Source organism: Thunnus maccoyii, chromosome 2, assembly GCF_910596095.1.
Source record: "Thunnus maccoyii chromosome 2, fThuMac1.1, whole genome shotgun sequence".
NCBI classification, from domain to species: domain Eukaryota; kingdom Metazoa; phylum Chordata; class Actinopteri; order Scombriformes; family Scombridae; genus Thunnus; species Thunnus maccoyii.
In genome coordinates, this window is record NC_056534.1 from 25,924,514 (window position 1) to 25,945,027 (window position 20,514).

A 20,514-nucleotide genomic window follows, 5' to 3' on the forward strand; every position below is an offset into this window, starting at 1 on the left:
AAAAATCTGCCAAGGGGCAGCTTCTGAGAGCTGGCCAATCAGAACAGAGTGGGCTCCTCAGGAGGGAGGACTTAAAGAGACAGGAGCTAAAACGGCCTGTTTCAGACAGTCTCTGAACTGAGGGGCTGCATAAAGAGAGTCAGCATGAGTTAAATAAGGAATTTTTTGAACTGTGAATCAGGCAAAGATATTCCAATAGAGCCCCAGATTAAAAATATAGACCTGGAAATGTGCATAATATGTCCCCTTTAAGCTATTCATCGATAATGAAACCATTTAATTAGTTGTAGCCGTAGTAAAAAATGCACAGAGACAGGACAGCTGTAATCAACATTGCACCAAAGGAAAGGGAGGCAGCAGTATTACAGACAGTAATAAAAAGTAAGAGTGAAGAAAGGGTAGAGGGAGAGCAGAGATAAAACGACACTCAGACTCTGAACAAAACACCTTTTGACCTGTAACAAACGAGTGGCCCAACCCTTATAATTTGACTGTTGGTATTAAACTGAGAAGGAAGCCTAAACAAAATTAGAGTTTAATACAGGTATGCTGAACCTCATGGATTTCCAATAATCCTATAAATTCTCCTTCAGCGTGGGGAGAAAGGTGACGGGGAGGAGGAGGAGAGGTTTAGAGACAAGGTGTGACGGAGCATCAGAAGAGATAAGGAGAGCATGCTTTCACAACACTTTGTTCTTTTTCCCCCTCCACAGTCTGACCCTTTGGTGTGATGTGAAAAAGTGATAGAACTGCGGAGACAATGAGAGAGACAGAGGGGAAAGAGAGGAGACAGAAAGAGATTAATTGTATGCATGTGCAGTGAGTGTGTGTGCATGTCTGCCTTTTTGGGCCTGTGCATATAATTGGTAGCCGTCCTCCACTCATTAATAACTGCACGGGACTCCAGGGGACTTTCTAGCCTTTTCCCTCTGCTCCCTTTTAAGACTCCCATACAGCCCCCAGCGCCGCTCGCTGCCTGGATCAATGGCCCCTGATTATTCCATTTGTTAGGTCTGCAATAAATGAAGGTTATTAAAATGGTGGAGAGCATCGATCTCCTCCGGGCGTGCAATAGCAATTGGGCAGCAACAGGTCAGCTGGACATTTCAGCTGCAAATCCAGAAAAAAACTAAAGAGAACTGTGCTTAGGTTGTCTTTAGAAATAATAATTTATCATGTCATATTATAAGCACTGACTGTGTTCAGACTATGGATGGCTCTCAGTAGATGGTATTGTGAACACACCTGTAGGTATAGATAACTGATGGCTAAAAGTGTGCCATGCACCAAGGGATGAGTTGCCTTTAAAATAGTGTATAGAGGAACAACTGCTTTTCCAGCAACACCCTGCTCCTTTCACATATAGCTATACACATTAAAATACAGGGAACAACCTCAGTAAGCTACAAAACCAGTGAGGCAAAGTTTAACCTGCATCATCACTGCTGAAGATGTTTAAGATGTTCTTAAATGTTCTCAGACTTGCAATACTTCAGTAAGTTTAATTTTACTTGATAATGATACCTGCCCTGTTAGCTTTAGCTGTTATTTAGCTAAAGTAGCCAACATTAGCCCAAGTGTGCACCACTCTGGGTTCCCAGTAAGGTAGCATTAGCTTGGGTCTGAGGTAGCGGGGTGTGTTTCCAGAGCGTGAAAGGAAACACCCTACACTCCTTATTTGGAAGGTCCAGGCTCCAAATGGAAAAGATGGTGCCGACAATAAGCAGCAACTCTGGGCTTCAAACCAGTTCCAATGCAAACCAATGGGTGACGTCACACCTCGCTACGTCCATCTTTATATACAGGCTATGGTCAGAACTGCATCTTGCCTCAGTGTCTTGCTCAAACAAGTGGGCTTGAATCTACAGCTCCTGGTTAAAGGACGGTTACCTAATACTAGCTACAGCGCAGACACCATGATTCAACACAGATATAAAATCACTGGCATGTAATTATGCCCTGTACTTTACAAATACATTCTGTTCTCATGCCTCTGAAAGTGGCTGAAAGTCTATATGCTGCCTAATGAACTGTGTACATTGATTGAATTCAACTAATGGTGCAGGAGATAAAGCGGCACAGACCACCTGTCTCATTTCCACATTATTACAATGAGCTTGGTTATTGATTACTTATTGATTTCATTATTCCAAAGTCAAAAATCACAGTGTGTGATGCAAGTGTGAAAAACCAGCAGGGAATGATATGAGAAAATTTAAATGAACATTGTGTGTGTGTGTGTGTGTGTGTGTGTGTGTGTGTGTGTGTGTGTGTGTGTGTGTGTGTGTGTGTGTGTGTGTGTGTGTGTGTCCAACAGCTGTACAGAAAGACCAGAGTTACTGGTCATCAAACACACAGGAACATTTGCAAAAGCACATTAATTCACACCATTTCCAAAAATCAAGTATGATATCCAACTGATTATGAAGCCTGTCAAAATATATCTAATATTTAAATATAATTAAAATCAAAGTCCTGCAAAATACAAAAACAAGACAGACTTGAGCTATTTGACAGTCCAAAAGGGGAGCAACAAATGACTAATGAAACTGATACATACAAATTTAAAATCTCAGGAACGTACATTGTTTAACAAATACCGAAAATCATTTTCACACAGCTACTTACTGGTTTGACAATTCAACAATTTGCTGTAACAAAGTGTTTCTCCAACAATGAGCTGCCACTGTGTTAATTACAACAGTGCTGTGGGCATCAGAGAAAATAAAGGCAACAACTAGACCACTGATGAGACAGACTAAAATGTTGTGATAGAGTATCATGGAGGAAACAGCCAATCATAGTAGTACTATCAAGATTTCTTTTTTCATGCTGTGCACTGATCCATTTTTGCAATATTTCTTGTTCCCAGTAAGTTTACATGGTGCACATTTCCACTTTTTTTTGTCACTTAGAGCGTGGAGTCTAATTTATGAATAAAAGTTGTGTGGTACATCATGTAGATTTGTCTTTGTTGTCTTATCAGCAGTAATGGAAGACAGGAAGTGACAATGAAATGTATCCTCTCTTTCACTTTCATTTCAGCGTGTAGATTATTACCGTGATGACATACAGACAAAAAAGGACTCCACCATATATTATTGTAAACAGAGACTTTAAACATTTTCTGAGCAGGCTTTTCTTCATGACTTATTTCTCAGTGATATCACAAGACCATGAAATAGCCCTAAGCCATTTCCCAGATGTTTTTAACTCTTAATAAATAGGCATGCTCCTTTTAAGAACTACAGAGTAAAACAGAGTGGTTCTCACCTGAAATCTCAGAGATGTTAAGGTTAAGAGATGTAGCAAGGGCAAAAGCATGAGGCTCAAACTCCTCTACCGACTGGCAGATCTTAACAGTTCAGAAACGCTAAGTCATGTTATTTTTTTGATACCCTGTCCGATTGTAGAAGTAATTCAGCAAAATTTTGGAAAACAATTAAGGCCATAAATCATGGTTATGCTTTCTCCCTACTCAAGCATCTTTCTCTAGATTCTGTCCTTGTCTCAGAAAAAGAACAAATTTGTGATATTTTTAATAGCCATTTTATTTCTTCTGGTCACCTGTTTGAAAACCCAGCTCTATCTACAATTGCCTCATCCGCGGACGTGCACAGCTGTAAGCATGCAAGCAAAGTTTATTTATATAGCACCTTTAACAGAGTCACAAAGCGCTTCGCGGTCAAAGAAATAAAATCAAATACAATCAAATCAAAAGGAAAAAAAAAAACAACAGATAAAATATACAAGGGGAACAGACATAAGAGACAAATTAAGACTATAGACTATTTCAAAGCTTCAGGGCTGCTGACTGGAGAGCACGATCTCCCCGAGTCTTAAAACCTGTCTGAGGTAGACTTAGGAAACCCTGGATAGAGGACCTAAGAGCTCCGCTCATGGTAGAAGGTTTCCAATGATACCACTTGGAAATGCTAGAGGGGGAAAGTTGAAAAGTTGTCTGTTTCCGCTTTAAAGTTAAATTTTTTGGCTATTCAAAAGGCCCTGATTAAACTTAAGCTTTTACTAAATCCAGATAAGACTAATTACATGCTCTTCATGAGATCCCAAATGAAAAATCCTCCAGGTTTAACTATGAGTACAATAACTCAAATTAAAAAAGTCCTATGTTATAAGCACCTGGGTATCTGATTAGATGAAAAATGATCTTTTAAAACTCATGTCGAGGAACTCACTAAGAAGCTTACTTTTAAATTAGGTTTCTTTTTTTTCTTTTTTTTTTTAGAAATAAGCAGTGCCTGTCTTTTAGCAGTAGGTTGCAGATTATACGGGCAACATTTTTATCAGTGCTTGACTACGCAGATGTAATTTACATGCATGCCGTTGCCCAAACCCTCAAACCTCTTGATACTGTGTATCTCTTAGATTTATTACAGGTGACGCTTTTAGAACCCATCATTATATCCCCTATGAGGAAGTGAGGTGGACATCACTCACCACTCGAAGGGAACAACACTGTCTTTTTTTTTTTTTTTTTTTTTTTAAACAAAGCCATCCTTAATAAGCTACCATTTTATTTATCATCACTTTTAAGACTTATGTCTTATATGGGATACCATACTCATTCACAAGAATGCATTACCTTGGGTATCCCTTGGGAATAAGGGATGTTTTATATAATGAATGCTCATATTTTTCTTAATGTGACTGCTTTGTCTCTCTGTAATGTACCTGTTTTACTGGTTTTTTCTTTGTATTTTGTAAGTAATTTGTCTTGTGTTTGTGTTGTATTTGTGTTTTGTATAAGAATGTTGATTTTACACATTTTATTATATAATTATATAACTTATTTTGATTATGTATGCACACGTCACAATTGTGAATGAGAGCTTTGTTCTCAACTGGTTTTCCCCTGATTAAATGAAGGTAAAATAATAATAATAAACGTTCATTGTATTTTTTTTATTTTACTGACTAACCATCAACATACAGTAACTTGAGCTGGGGAATCAACTGCCCTGCATGTGACACACAGTGATCAGAAGCCAGGAAAAAGTCTTTACATGCCACGATTTCCAGAGTACGGTAGAATATTTACATGTTGTTGTACATGCACTCAATAAAAAAACGTATAAATTAATACAAAAACACTTTGGACTTTTTACTCTATTGGACACAAAGTGTGTCTTGTAGTTGATGTTAACGCTGTCATCACGTTTAACATGTAGCAGCAGGTTTACCTAAATTTTTACCAATGAGAAACAGGTCAAGTGTCGCAGTGTGTTTAGCTAAACACTATTTGAGATATTTAAACATTCAGTTCATCAGTTTCCCTAAGAGTGATCAACAAATGACCAGATCTTTTTATCTGAGGAACATAATTAGCAAGGTCTCAGGTCTGAACAGGACCCTTACAGTAACTAAAGGCTGGTGCACTGTGGAGGTATTTGGTCTGCTGCAGGTGCCACATTATGAGTGATCAAGATGTAGTTACAAGTAGATCAAGGCCATTTCCAGGAAAATAAAGTCACAAACATTTACCCACTCTCTAACTATATTTTCTAATTTTAGAGTGCTTGCGAATTGAACCAAAAAAGCCAAAATACAGGCTGTCTAAACACTTCACAGTGATGAGTGATTACTAGACAAACTTCAAGCTCAGGCCAAAGTGCCCTAATCAGCCTCTGTGTACTCTGGCCCAACACAGCATCTGATACTCAGATGGAACTGTATGTTCTGCTGCTGGTTATGTTTATTCTACTCTCTATTATTCACCCTCTGCAGTCCGCTTGCATGTCCTACAGTCTCCACACAATTGCCTCTAAAATTCCTGTCCATTTGTTATTGGCAAATCAAATCAATTCTGATCCACCTTCACACTCAACAAGCTGAACGGCTACCCATACACACCGAGTCCTAAAAATAAGCCTCAGGATATCAGGCTGGGACAAAAGGGCATCAGAGGGAGACAGGACGCTGGCAGCTTTTATAAAGATCCAACACTGTTAGACTCTTAAGGAATGGACATAAAGTTTGTGTCACTTAAACCTCTACTGCTGTTAGGTGCTTTGGAAATAATGCTCAATTATTTATTTATTTATTCAGTAGGTATGTCTGTAACACCTTCTGTTAAAGGATAAGGCTGGAAATCTACATTTTTCTTATTGTCAACAAATTCCATTGAAAGAACAGCTAAGTACATCACTCAATAGGCTCCAACTTCCCCACCCTGTCTGTGGCACAAAACCCTAGCCCAGTTTTTCCTACTGAAGACATAAAACTACAAATACAATTTGGTCATGAAAATATTCTGTACTTTACCTGTTAAAAAGGCTACAGAATTTCCTAAAACCAGCTGTGCACTCTAGTTTATCACCTTTAAACCCTCATTTACAAAGCTTTACATAAATATACTGTATATCTATAAAACCATGCAATAATTTTGTCCACTCAAGGTATTTTCTAATTAAAGCCACAAGATGTTAATTGTTTAATCGATAATTACAAAAAAGTGAACAAGGTTAAGTATAATAATGATCATAATCACTCGATCCACAGCTCTTTTTCACAGCAGAAATTTTGACTTGTCATGGTATGAAAAGCACAGGTGTTACTGATGACATTAACGATGGCTCTGTTCAATTAAAGTAACCCCAGTAAACCATGACAGTGAGCCAGCATGCATGATACCAGGATCCTGAGACTGAGGCAGCTAAGTAAGGGATAATCAACTTGTAGGTGTGTGTTAAACTGTTTTAAGGCACAATGTGGAGGCAAAGAACCATCCAGCGCCAAGTGGAGCGGTTTGCCTCCGCGAAGTGCCTTAAAACCGCTTAACACACACCTACAAGTTGATTATCCCGCTTATACCGTGGTCATTTGCCAAAAATATAGAATAAAAGCATTCGCAAATTTCTGGTGAAAGTTTTGCACTCAAAATCAAAGGTTATGAAGCAAGAGCTTACCATTGCCATAACAACTTCTCACACTGTACTCGCCGCCAGCCTGAACTGAGGCATAAAATTCATGAAAGGTGTCATTAGGTATAACAGCAGAGTATGTCTCCAAATCCGTGTTCCTTTGTTTTTGGTAGAGAAAGTCTCTCAGTATATTAACGACCCATTTTGTTGCCTTTTTTGTATTAATTTCATTCTTCTCTTCCTCTATCAGTTTAAGCTCCTCAGGTGTCAGTTCCTTGAGCGTTTTTTTCGCTTGGTTTCACTCTTCTCCATTTCTTTTTCCTGTTTACTTCCATTTTTCAAAACTTCATAATGCGTAAGCTTTGACCACTGTGCTCTTTAATGTTGCTATGGTGACAAGTTGGTATTACCCAGACTAGTATTCACCCAGACTATGATATAAATAGAATTCAGACATCATCATTTTGATCTTTTATACATGAGTATTTCCTACTGTGACAAGTCAAGATGCAGCGTCTCCTGTATGCTATATATGATGAAGGCCACTGCTGAAATTTCATGTTGTACATAATAATCACAACATACGTAAACCATGTGCACATTCTCCACTTCGAGCAGCTCTCTCACACACACACACACACACACACACACACACACACACACACACACACACACAGTCACCATAGTCACAGTGCGTGTCCTATAATGCTGCTAGACAGAGTGAACGTGCAGCCAGTTGTTTCAGACTCAAGAGAAGCGGTGGTATACAGTGAAAAGGTAGTCATACTACTCCTTACAGAAAGCCTTTAATTTGGCTCACTTCTTGGGCAAAGACAGTAGGATTATAACACAAGGACCACAAATTAATGTTTCCAAATGTCCACAGTGAAGTGGTTGTTACTAGCAAAGAGTGTAAGCTTGAGCAGTGTCAATATGTTGGATATAATTTGTTGATAGAATGCAGCCGATGCCACTGAGGCTGCTTAGTGTTGTAGTGAGACAGTAGTGTTATGAGACAATTATGTTCTATGCTTTGTTATCTAATATGTTATTTATTCATATCATCTATTAGCTATGTTCAATAAAAATTGTTTACATTTTCTGTGTTGACGCATTTCATTCTTTGACACTTATTATAACTACAGCTATCTGAGCCTCCAGGGCGTCTAAAGCTCCTAGGAAATTGTTGTGCACATGACTATGAAAATGAATGAATCTACAATTCTAAGGTAAGTTATTCCACTGCCAGTGGGGCTCTGCATGTGCACAACAGCATTGCTGCTGAAAAAAATCTTAGGGGAAACACTGAAAATGTCTTTTGTGAAAAAGGCCTATTTCACTGTGTCCTTATGTTCTGCTGCCTTTTCCTACACCTCATGGCAGTGGAGAAGGCAATATGGAAGTGCCTAAGCTGTGGTAGCTACAGTACCAAAAAAAAAAAAAAAACCCACTCTGACTCCCTGAAGGTCCACTCATAAATTACAAGTTTTCTCTCACAAAATTCAAAGTCAATAACCAATAATTTTGTCTATAGTCTATGGTTATAATTCATTATTGATATGGACTTTATAGGCAATGTTACTGTTATTTCAACCTACATTTTCAGTCGATGTTTGTGAACAAGATGTGATCAATGGTGGTCTGAGCCTATGCTGCAATCACTTAGTTATCTTACTGGGTCGAGGTCCAGGTCTGTTTGCTCTCAACACACAGGTGTCATGTTCTATGTTCACTGTCAGCGCAAAAATGAAAACAGACCAAAAACAACAAATTACAGCACCTGTTCTTCCACTTAAGCTTCAGTATGTTTTAGATTTTTGGTGGGAGCCGATCAAACCTACATGAAAACACTGAAAATCTAATCACATTCTCTCACTCTCTGTCAGCCTGACTGTTTTAATTCCTCACTGCGGGTCCAATAAAAGAAAACTCGATACTTAGATCGGCTCTAGCCACACCTCTGATCTTACTGCAATTAACATTACTAACAAAAACCATCCTCCATGACTTCTTGACAGCTTTCTAATCAACAATTAAGTAGCACTGTGGTAGTTAAATAGAGCCACTTGTCATCTGAAGTCAGCCCTGACCTTGTACTCTGCTGTAAAACACTGATAGCCATTCTTATATCTCAACACTGTTATCACAATTCCACTTGGCAGGTGCAGCGACCGTACACATAATAATGCTGCACATAGAGTGATACACACAAACAGCTGTGTACAATTGCAAATCCATGCACACACAACTCAACAGCTGCCATTAACCCAACAGGGGGAAAAAACACACCATTTTGACCAATGGGTAAATTGTACAGTCTCACTCTCTCTCCTCCTGTGTTCTCTGTCATACTGAGACAACTCTGTGTGTGTATTTGTGTGTGTGTGTGTGTGTGTCTGATTTCCCACAGTGCAGAACATCATTTACGGCCCACTCGAAAAGCCTTGCACAGCACGCTGCTCTCGACAGGCTTAACTGTTCACGTACCAACTCGCTCGATATCCTAACTGCCACAGATACTGTACATCAGCTTAAATCACCCAGAGCCAGGCCTGGATTAACGTAGTGTGGTAGAAAGGTGACCACACTCGAAGCGTCCCTCTCCTCCCACTTTACATGTGAAAAAAAGGCTCAACACACATACTACAGAAAAATGTAAGACAACCAAAAAACCTGGCAGCATAGATAGACATGAGCCCATAAATGCCATACTAGCCCTTACACTGATGCTCCAATCCGAATGCAACTCACATCCCAATGCAACACGTCATATTGAATATCATTATCTCCATAATACATGGCCTGTATGAGGACTACATGCAAAACCGTTATAGAGTATGTCTCACACATCTGTTGCAAGCAAGCATTTCAACAGCTGGATGATCACACAGCACCAGGTGAGGTGATGACGGTATCAGGAATAGCACATTGTGACATTGTAGCTATTGCAATGTGTAGGCTAGTAGAAATTATGGTTGTTTTGTTGTTCTGTTCTTTTCAGAAACAGAAATTAAAGGAATGAAAACAGAATATTGATTTGACTGTCATTTCAAAATCCACAAACGATAAGGCACACAGAAACAGCAGATACAACATTTATAAAAGGACTTGATTTTCGCCTTTGTAAAACAGAAAATAAAATAGTAAGCCTAACTAATGTATGAACCGTAGCACTCGGGAATACTAAGATGTACTTATTCCACACAGAGGGATGGATTAGTAAAATGGTCTTTGAACATATTTTCTATCAGCTACTGTTATTACTGAAATAAACAGCATCTCTCTCTCTCTCTCTCTCTCTTCTCGCCTCCGTGGTGCTGAAAGACGCACAGCAGCAGCTACTGTTCAACTGTTTTCTTATTCTTATTATTCACATTCTTATCAATAAGAATAACGATAAATAAGATCTAAATCAAGTGCTTTATAAATGTTGTATCTGCAGTTTCTGACCACCATCGCCCGATGTGATACATGGATAATCTGCCCCAGCCTATGAACAACTGAGAAGAAAAATGTACAAAACTGCAGAATGAGACCCTGCATGACTTCAGGTGATGTTTTAATTCAGGGCACTCCACAGTATCAATGAAGTAAAAACTGCGAAAATGAATGTGAAAATAAAGCCAGATGTACCACTGCATTTTCTTACTAATGTATATTTGTAAAAAAATGACAACATCATTGCATTGTCATTCATATCCCAATCTCACTATTCAGAAAAAGATTTTTTTTTTTAAATTACAGCCCTCTTAAAAGATGGATTTAACCTCAAGCAAGAGTTATACTAAAAGCCAATTCTTCCTGCACAAAATCGTCTCTTTGGTCTCAGCTGTCTGAACCCAGAGAAAGTCCTACAAGTGTACAAATGAGGGTCCACAGCCTGAAAATACTCTGAGCAATGAAAAATCTTACACAGTCAATTTAGCATGACTTTCTGATAGGAATGCTCATTTCAGCCAGCTTTCAGCCCCTATAACCTCTTTTAAATCAATACCAGCCTCACATTTAACGATGCCTTCCTATTCAACATTTCCCTGAAGCTTGACACTTGAGCGGGCTTTGCTGTGTAATTCAAGTGACGTCCTAACAGCGGCGACGTGTTAAAATTTAATTTGGGTGAATTTTCTACAATAGGTGCAGAGTTTGTGAGGGTTATGTATGACTGCGTGGCATTTGCCATCATTACACCGGTAGTGCTCTGTAGCCGTGAGGCAATGAAATAATCAGGTTGGTAGCACTGCAGTGGATCAAACGACAGCTTTATGTGAGCTGAAACACACTGTAGCCATTCATGAGGGAAAGCTTTGAGGTTCCCCTGTCAAAGCATAGCAGGTAGCCTCCAGCAGAATGAAATGAATTTGATGAATGAATGATTTGTTGCTGTGTCCCGGCTGTTTAAAGACGGATGTCCTCTCAAAGCACAGAGTGTAACATTGGCGCATTTGATTTGCTTCTTTACTGAATTGAAATTTCTTTTTGATGACACTTTCCCTGATTCCCAGAAACTATTAGCTATTGATTACAGTAAGTGGATAAATGGTATGGATGTCATATCATTGACCCAATATAATAGTTAACTTAATAGTTTTTAACAAATGTTACTTGGGGACTATATTTAGCTGCGGATTAATACACATTTTGTGTGCTGGTGAGAATGTACAGCGACAGGAGTTGGTGTTGGAGTGGCTCAAAATAAGCTACAGTGTGTGTTCATGGTTATAAAGGAACATGTCACTCACTGCACCCGTGAGACTCACTGATGGGTTTCTATAGTTTTTGAACGACAATGGAGCTCTATGGCATAGAAGAAATTATCAGGCTTTGGCTACGTAGCATCAATTCATTGTTGGTTTTGGTCTTTTCATGGGATTTGTTTACAATAAGGAACATATAGAATATCACCAGACTTATGCTTTAAAGACGAGGAAATGATGAAAGCATCTTTGTAAATCCGATGTGACGTCTAGTATTTAAAAACATCAAATGGGACATTCTGTTTTTTTCTCCCATTTGTGTAATAAATCATCAATTATAACCAACTGTTCCAGAATTCATGTTTTATGAGCTCCACCTATGAAAATTAACATGTTCCGCTCAGAGATATTTGAATATGGAAATGCTCTTGCACAACTCTGCATGAGTTCATACCTCAGCAACTCTGCATGCACTAGATTGACAGAGCTACAGGAGAAAGAGCCTCCTACGACCTGAGCTGAGAGTAGATGAGAAGAAAATTACCCTGTCTTTCATCCTCCAGCTCTGCGCTAAGGCCTTGGAGCCCTCAATCTTCTCTGAGTGCCGCTTCTTCATGAAGGCCAGTGGAAGTTTCCAGTCATTCATGTCGGCCTCCTCTTCCTCTGCCAGGCCCACGGCCGGGGAATGAAGCAAATCTGAGTCCATTTTCATCAGGGCCCTGCAGAGGAGAGCTCAGGTTAAACACAGATCCTGTGGACCTCTTGTTTTGCAGTTCAGGTGGGAAACTAACGCTAACCAACACTATTTAATTTTGACTGTGGCTGGTACTCTAATCTCATGACAACAATGAAAACAGCTATTAGGGTTTCCCCTAAAGATCAAAAAATCCTACTGAAAAAAATAAAAATATCTTTCAGACATTACTTGAAGGAATTTGAGAAATTTTCTCCTCATCAGGCTGTGTGTTCTCTGCCATGATGCTACCTGCCAATATGTGTGTGCTAAAACAAACCATCCAGCTCAAGAAAGATATTTTGCAATATTGGGAAGCCAAAGAGTCTATGCAGCCACACTATTATGACTAATCCAACATTAGACTAATGTAGTTTTTGTTTTTTTAATGGTGAGATGCCTGAGAAATGATAAATTTGACAGTAAACACAGAACATCTATATAATACTTGTTTACTTATTCTTTGGTGAGATAATTCCTGTTTTAAATCAAAAGTTGCCAATTTCAGACTAGTGTACGTGGGCAAAATTCTTCATCTGCTTGATATTTAACATTTGAGAAGTTTAGCTTCTTTTTTTAAGTGAAAAAATGGTTTCACACAGAACTACATCTAATCCTCAAAGAAAGAGGTTGTTTTAAAATGCGTTTCACTTGTGTTCAGATTTCGTTCTTGCCTACATCACTTCCACTAGAAAGTCAAAGAGCCCCGCGCACAGTTATTACATCAGACTATCGCCAGACAAGCGCCAGATTTGTTTCACACAGGCTTGTTAGGAAAACAAAAATGTTTCAGAACTAATATACATGCACAGACTATTCCAAATGTTTTCCTGTTATATCCTTCTCGCATCAGGACGCATTAGCACTACAAAGGATATGTGGTCAAATGCGTCCCAGACCACCTTGGCAAGTAAGTGGTTTGAGTGTTTAGCGCTGTCCACTTGTGATCCAATTGCCCAAAAAACATTTTAAAACCAAGAGTAAACAGGGTCTTACATATCAAAAAAATATTGGCGTTGTAAAGGCATTTGTGTCAAAGAATCCCAAACAATACAAAGCAACAACAATACATCAGCTGTGATGTTTCAAGCATCAAGTGTTTGTGTTCCTCTACTAATGTCAAGCCAGTGATGCATTCACTTACTGCCTGTAAAAACAAACCAGTGAGAGTCGGTTTTGAATACAATAAATGACATTTATATTGAAAAAAAAAAAAACCCCAATACTGAAATTTGAGAATCTGAAAAACCACAATAGCTTTGTTTTGCAATTCATGACCTTTAGCTAGAACAGTTTGATGTTGATGGGATGTTGGTTATGAGTCATTTTTGATGTTCTGCTGTCAATGAAAACCACAACAACTGAAACCAAAACACATGCTCACATCTGGATTTTTACAAATCAACAGCAGCACTTAACTCTGCTAACAGGCTAGCTGCTTACTCTCTTCCATCCAGGTTGCTTTAACTCTTTGACAGAGAGCAGCACCTGGATGATGTCATGTTTGGGCTCCCGCTGCGCACATGAACACACCTCTAGGCAGAGAGGTGCTAGCTTGGTAATGTGTTATGTGACCCTATATTAAAAGGACAAGTTCACAAGTCTTAAAACAATAGTCACTCAGGTGTCTTAAATAAAGTTTGAAATAGGTTTTTCTTGCTGTAATCATTCCTCCTGTTCATACTGACCATTAGAAGATCCCTTCATAATGCACTTACAAAGTCTGTTTAGTGTCAAAGTCCCTCTTTTTGTTATTATACTTCCACCGCAGCTCAACAGAGAAACACTGAGGGAACACAAAGAGGGAATTTGATGCTAAAAAGACTGCTAAGACTGCTGAAGCCTCACATAAGCTTCAGATCAACTTTTAAATGCATTTTTGCACAAAATAACTGTGTGGACACTGCTGATTTTGGCCCCCATCACTTACACTTAAAGCACATTTGAGGGGGATCTTTTTGTAGCCAGTATGAACTGGAGGAATGATTACACCCAGGAAAAGCTCTTTCACTGTTCATATGAGCACCTGACTGTTGTTTCAAAGACAAATACGAGAAATTGTGAACCTATCCTTTAAGTCGTGTTGACACGGACTGGCTGTGTTAAAGCTGACGTCACAGCTGGGGCTCTTCGCTAGCCAGTAGTTGTTTGCAAATAAACCTGTCACACTGCAAGAGAGAGTAGCGCTATGTAAAACCATTCCCCGGCTGCAACATGAGCACACAGAGCGCAGGTGAACAGACATGTCGCTGGCGGCGGTGCAGACCTCGGAGCGGTGGCGGTGTCGGGGTCAGCCCGGGCCGGGGACGCTCTCCGCCTCCGGACGATGACAGACACGGTAGCACAAACTATCCTGGTCAGGAGGTTGTAGGGCAGCGTCCACAGCCTGTACAGTATGTCAAACCCGTCAAATCCGAGCTGCACGGGCGCGTGTTTGCAGGGGAACGTGCGGCTCCTCTCCGCGCCGCGCGGCGCTATGGGAAGCGGCTCGAGACCAGGCCCATCTTCACGCGGACAGTCTGCCACAGCCACACGAGGCACGGGCCGCGCTTATCGATGACTGCGGTGGTATGGTCTTCTTCTACAAACCAGCGTCGCTGCTCGGCGGTTTGGTGCGACGGTTTCCGTGGAAATCTCTCAAACAATCCCGATAATTTCTCCGGAGAGGCACTGCTTCAGCACTTCTGCAAGGGCGCAGCCATCTTGGGTTGGACCCAGAATGCACTGTTGGAGCGGCCGCGAGGCTGCGCGAGGCTGTCATGAAACGTCACCGCTGTTGTTCCTACGACACACACATGTAAACACACACACACACGAACACATAAACACACATACCAAGTCTGCATAATATATTTAAAAACCGAACTAATATCTACTGACTGCATAATATATTTAAACACCCAGTAATTCTCCCAAGTCTGTATAATATATTCAAACACCCAGTAATATCTACTACCTCTGTATGATATATTTAAAAAACCCACTAATATCTACTAACTCTGCATAATATATTTTAAAACCCATTATATCTACTGACTCTGCATGATATATTTAAAAAAAAAACAAAAAAACACTAATAATGGCTAAAGCTGTTTCACCACATTTGGCTTAAACTCTGGGCACCACTAACTGAGCAGTCCCTGCTTAATTGAGAGACCTACCCAACTTGTGCTCAGCAAACATATCTGCGATATGTATTGGGCCCAGACCATTGAGTGACTTACTGACAATAAGTAATGCCTTGAAATCAAATCTATGTTTAACTGGAAGCCAGTGCAATCTAAGAATTGGAGAAATGTGTTTTCTCTTCTTGGCATTTATCAGTATACTAGCAGCAGCATTTTGAATGAGTTGCAACTAATGGTCTTATTAGGGAGACCAATAAGGAGTGCATTACAGGAAATAAAAGCATGAATGATCTTTTCTAAATCTTGTTTGGACACAAAGCTTCTCATTTTAGCTTTGTTTTTAAGATGCCAGAATGACAATTTTGTTACAGCTTTGATGTGGCCACTGAAAGTTAAATCCTCATCAATGATTACACCAAGATTTTTGACATGGGTGTTAGTTTTTAGTGCTCTAAAACCAAGGTAACCACTAAGTGCCAGCCTTCTTTCTTTATTGCCAAAAATAATTATTTCAGTCTTTGTTTAATTGAAGGAAATTTAGTTGTGTCCAACTGTTTAATTTCTCAAGGCACAGACAAAGTGACTCTATAGGACCATAATCATTTGGTGAGAGTCCCCGATAAATCTGGGTGTCATCTGCATAGCAATGATAATAATAATAATAATAAACTTTATTTATATAGCACCCCTCATAACATAAAATGCAGCTCAAAATGCTTTACAGGAAGAGGTACAAACAAACAAAATAATAGATATTTTAAAATATTAAAAGAAAGGAGAAAGATAAATACAGTAAACAAAAAACAACAGTGATAAAAAGGGGTAAGAAGATAAAAAAGGTAAAATCATGAGATAAGAAAGATGAAACAGGTAGTAAAAAAAACAGATGATAACAGTAAAAGGCAAATAAAAGGTTGAGTTCATTAAAAGCAAGACCATAAAAATAAGTTTTGAGCTGCTTCTTGAAAATATCAACAGAGGATGCTTATCTAATATGTGGTGGGAGTTTGTTCCAGATCTTTGGTGCATAGCTGCAAAAAGCTGCCTCACCATACTTTTTGCATTTTGTTTGTGGCACATTTAACAAGCCAGCATTAAGCGACCTAAGCGAATGGAACATATTCTGACAAGCAATCTGAGAGATATGAAGGTGCTAGACCTTTTTGGGCATTAAAAACAAGTAAAAGAATTTTAAAATCTATCCTCAGCGTTACAGGTAGCCAGTGCAATGACGCTAATACTGGTGCAATATGTTCCCTTTTCCTAGTTTTGGTTAAAATTCTTACTGCTGAGATTTGAATGAGTTGCAGCTGATCAATAGTTTTATTTGGTAAACCAGTATAAAATGCATTACAGTAATCTAAGCGTGAAAAAACAAAGGCATGAGTGAGTTTCTTGGCATCTTCCAAAGTAAGGTAGGGTCTGACTCTTGCAATGTTTCTTAAATGATAACAAGCTGTCTTTGTAACGTTGTGGACATGACTTTTAAAATTCAATTCAGAGTCAAGGATAACTTCTGTTTTATCTTTATTTAATTTAAGGAGGTTACCGCTCATACACTGTTTAATGCTAGAGAGGCAATCTATCAAGGGAGTTAGGGCATCTTTATCGTCTGGTGCTACAGATAAATATAACTGGGTGTCATCTGCGTAACAATGAAAATTTACACTGTGGTTGCGAACAATTTCTCCAATCGGAAGCATATACAGGGAGAACAGTAGTGGACCAAGAATTGAACCCTGAGGAACACCAAAGAGAAAGTCACACTTGTTGGACACATGTTCACCAAGGCTGACAAAATAGCTTCTGCCAGTGAGGTAAGTCTTGAACCGATTCAGCGCAGTTCCAGAGAGCCCCATCAAACTTTCAAGTCTGTCTAAGAGTATCTCATGGTCGACTGTGTAGACCATGAGAACTTAGATCAAGAAGCACAAGGACTGAAAAGTTTTTATTATCTGCGCTCACTCTGAGATCATTTGTTACTTTTATAAGTGCTGTCTCGGTACTATGACCTCTTCTAAAGCCAGACTGAAATTTTTCATGGATCTCATTTTTTTGCAGGAATGCGTCCAACTGTTTTAACACAGCCTTTTATAAAATCTTACCTAGAAAAGGCAGGTTTGAAAAGGGCCTAAAATTACTCAAAACAGAAGGGTCAAGAGTGTGCTTTTTGAGTAAAGGCCTGACTAAATCTGTTTTGAGTATATTTGGAAGATGCCTGTCTCTGGGGAGCAGTTCACAATATCCAGTACATCATCAATGAAACTATCTAAAACTTCCTTAAAAAAGAAAGTGGGAATGGCATCGAGGGAGCAAGTGGAGGATTTCAGCTGTGTAATGATTTTCCGGAGTTCTGCTTCACTAATTTTTGAAAAGAAGTTTAGATTTCCCCGAGAAGTACCAGCAGATTTTTGATTTGTAAGATTATTTGCAATACTAGCTTGGATATTGGTAATTTTATTGTCAAAGAAGGATGCAAAGTTTTATCAATAAGTTGGAAAAGATTTAAAAGGCGATCAATGGTAGAAAATAATAACTAACCTTACAGTCTTAGAGAATTGACCAAGAAGAAGCATGTAAAGGATGAATAGGAGGGGCCCAAGAACTGATCTTGTGTGACTCCATACATCAGGGCGGTTCTTTCAGATCCATTATACTCCAATACTGACTACATATCCCCTGCTTATACATACATACATACATACATACATACATACATACATACATACATACATACATATATAAATAATTTATTTCTTTTTTACAACAGATAATGTCAACCAAAGATTTAAATGAAAAATTGAAGTAACTGTAACTAACTGTCTATCTTTTAAAATGAAATTAGTTTCCATAAAATGTGTTTTTCTGTAAAATTATTCTCAAAGGGGGTCCAGAGTGCACACATGAAATAAATACCTTCATTTATTCCCAGCCTCTTTTTCTTAAGAGAACTTTCTATCAAAAGTGTATTGAATTAGATCCATCAAATGAAAACATTTTACAATTATTTAATGTGAAATATTGCTCTAATCTTACACAGTATAGAACGTATTCCACACATGTCACTTCATTATTGCCAGTAATCATGGAATAGATGTACCATTAGTGCCAAGTGTATGGAGTTTGGCTAATTTAATAGCCAAGTGAAGACATGCAGAATGTCTTCACTCTGTGTGATGTGTTCAGTCAGCCAGTTCATCTGATAGCTGCATCCATCACAAAATAGCAGGGGAGCAGATGTTCTAAAATCCCTCACTGCATGTGGGAGTGTTTTAAAAGTAGCCTGTGCTCTATTTAAGTCACAGAGGTGCCCTCAGAATGGTGAATCACTGAGGGTAAAACGTTATTTTTTATTATTTAAAAGTTCAATAATGGATTTTTTTGGCTACTTGGGGGCAGAGGGAACACAACATCTGACTTATTATCACCTTCTAAGTTGACATAGTGAACTTGTTAGCAAACAGTTGCCTATTTACACATCCAGCAAATAAGGAGCAACATTACGCTAGCATTAATTTGGAGTTGTGTTTCCTGCCACTTGATGAAAGTAGGTTGAATATTCCTCTTCTTTTATTGTGTTTTTTGTGTCCACCAGCTCCTAAGGGAAATATTTGGTACTTTGGCTGCTAAATGCTCCACTATGGTAACCAGCTAGTTGCTAATTTTGTCTGTCTGCCATTTGATGCTGAGTAGGAAGTGTACAGTGGATTTACAGCTGCCTACTGTGGCAAAAAATGATGAGAGCAGTGATAGTTCACCAATACAATAAAGCTGCAGGCTGAAAAACTAAAACAATGAGCTGAAAGACACTAAAAAGCTCTGTAGAGTTTGAGGGAACTGCAGAGTTTGGTAGAAATTCTGTGGGTTCATCAATACAAGCAATCACTTTCTCACACAAATAGTCATGTGTTTCATTGTTGATATAAAATATTGATTATAAACAAAAATGTAAATGTAAGAAGGACATGAATAAGATCATTCCACGTTTTATTTGTTTGTCTTCAACAATATGGTGATGTTTGCTGTGCAAAACCTCGCTGGTCTCAGCACCTGCGTGAGTCAAAGTGAATTTACACATGTTATTTCCCCATCATCCTTTGCTGTCAAGCTTCACACTCATTTCTCAAACAGCAGGAGCCAAAGGTTTGTTTTTGAAAGATAGAGAGAGAAAAAGCTGTCCCATCTGTCCGCGAGTCTAAATCTAACACCAGTTTGCACGTACTCACTCAGGCAGTTGGTCATGACATTACTGAGAGCTTTGTAATTGGGGGAGCACAATCAATATGTTTACCAGTTTGTTCCTGGTGAACAAAGAGATTTGCTTGAGGGCCTTGATGACTTAAACCAAGCACAACACAGTATGTCTTGGGCACAAAGGACAATTCTGCGCTGAGATGACCAACAGCTTTCTTTTGGACCATCAGCTCATCAGAAAACATGAAAACGCTACACCAGATGGATGGAGCATGAAAACATCCCTCTTTATGCATTTACCAGTGTAGCAATCACCGCTACGGCCTCTTGGCTTGCCACACTAACAGCGCCAGAGCAATCTGGTGTGTAAGAAACTCATAGTTACATCCGACTGAATTTGTTCCTCTCGCCTTTCAGTCGCAGTGTCCTCTGCAGGGGGGAACCAATCCAATCTCCAAGGTGTGATAGAGGTTGGGACCCTGGGATGGCTGATGGTAACAGAGGGAGGACAAGAAAGAGAAGATTAGTCTTCTTCTCATACACCCGTCTTACATGTAGGGAACAAGGTGACATGATCAACTGGGTTGGGTCCTGGAAGCTGGAGCTGTTCCCAGAGACAAATCTGACAGGGGCAGGAAAAGGCTAAAAGTCCTGTTTTCAAGGATTGATTGCAACAAGGCGAGGGAAATAGCCAGAGAGAAAAGAGACTGATGGATAGATTTGAGGGAGGGAGTGTTTCAGGAGAGGAAAGCTTTGCTATCATGTGATCCTCCAATGGGACGCCAGTAGAACATTGACTCCTCTCAAGAAGGAAATGGGAGACACAAGATCTGTAATGGAGCATTAATCCTCTTCTCTTGTGCTTTCATAGCTCATAAAGATAC

At 39.2% G+C, this 20,514-nt stretch overlaps 1 protein-coding gene across 3 annotated transcripts in view; it reads right to left on the reverse strand.

The window, feature by feature from the left end:
- Window positions 1-15,030, reverse strand: part of rptor (regulatory associated protein of MTOR, complex 1) — a 179,817-nt gene extending 164,787 nt beyond the window's left edge. For all 3 annotated transcript variants that reach the window (XM_042427087.1, XM_042427078.1, XM_042427071.1), the window contains exons 1-2: window positions 14,575-15,030; window positions 12,120-12,294 (exon numbers count right to left, since the gene is read on the reverse strand). In XM_042427087.1, the coding sequence (XP_042283021.1) occupies window positions 12,120-12,287 (168 nt within the window). In that variant the 5' untranslated portion in view covers window positions 12,288-12,294; window positions 14,575-15,030. The remainder of the gene's footprint in view (window positions 1-12,119; window positions 12,295-14,574) is intronic.
- Window positions 15,031-20,514: the final 5,484 nt, after the last annotated feature.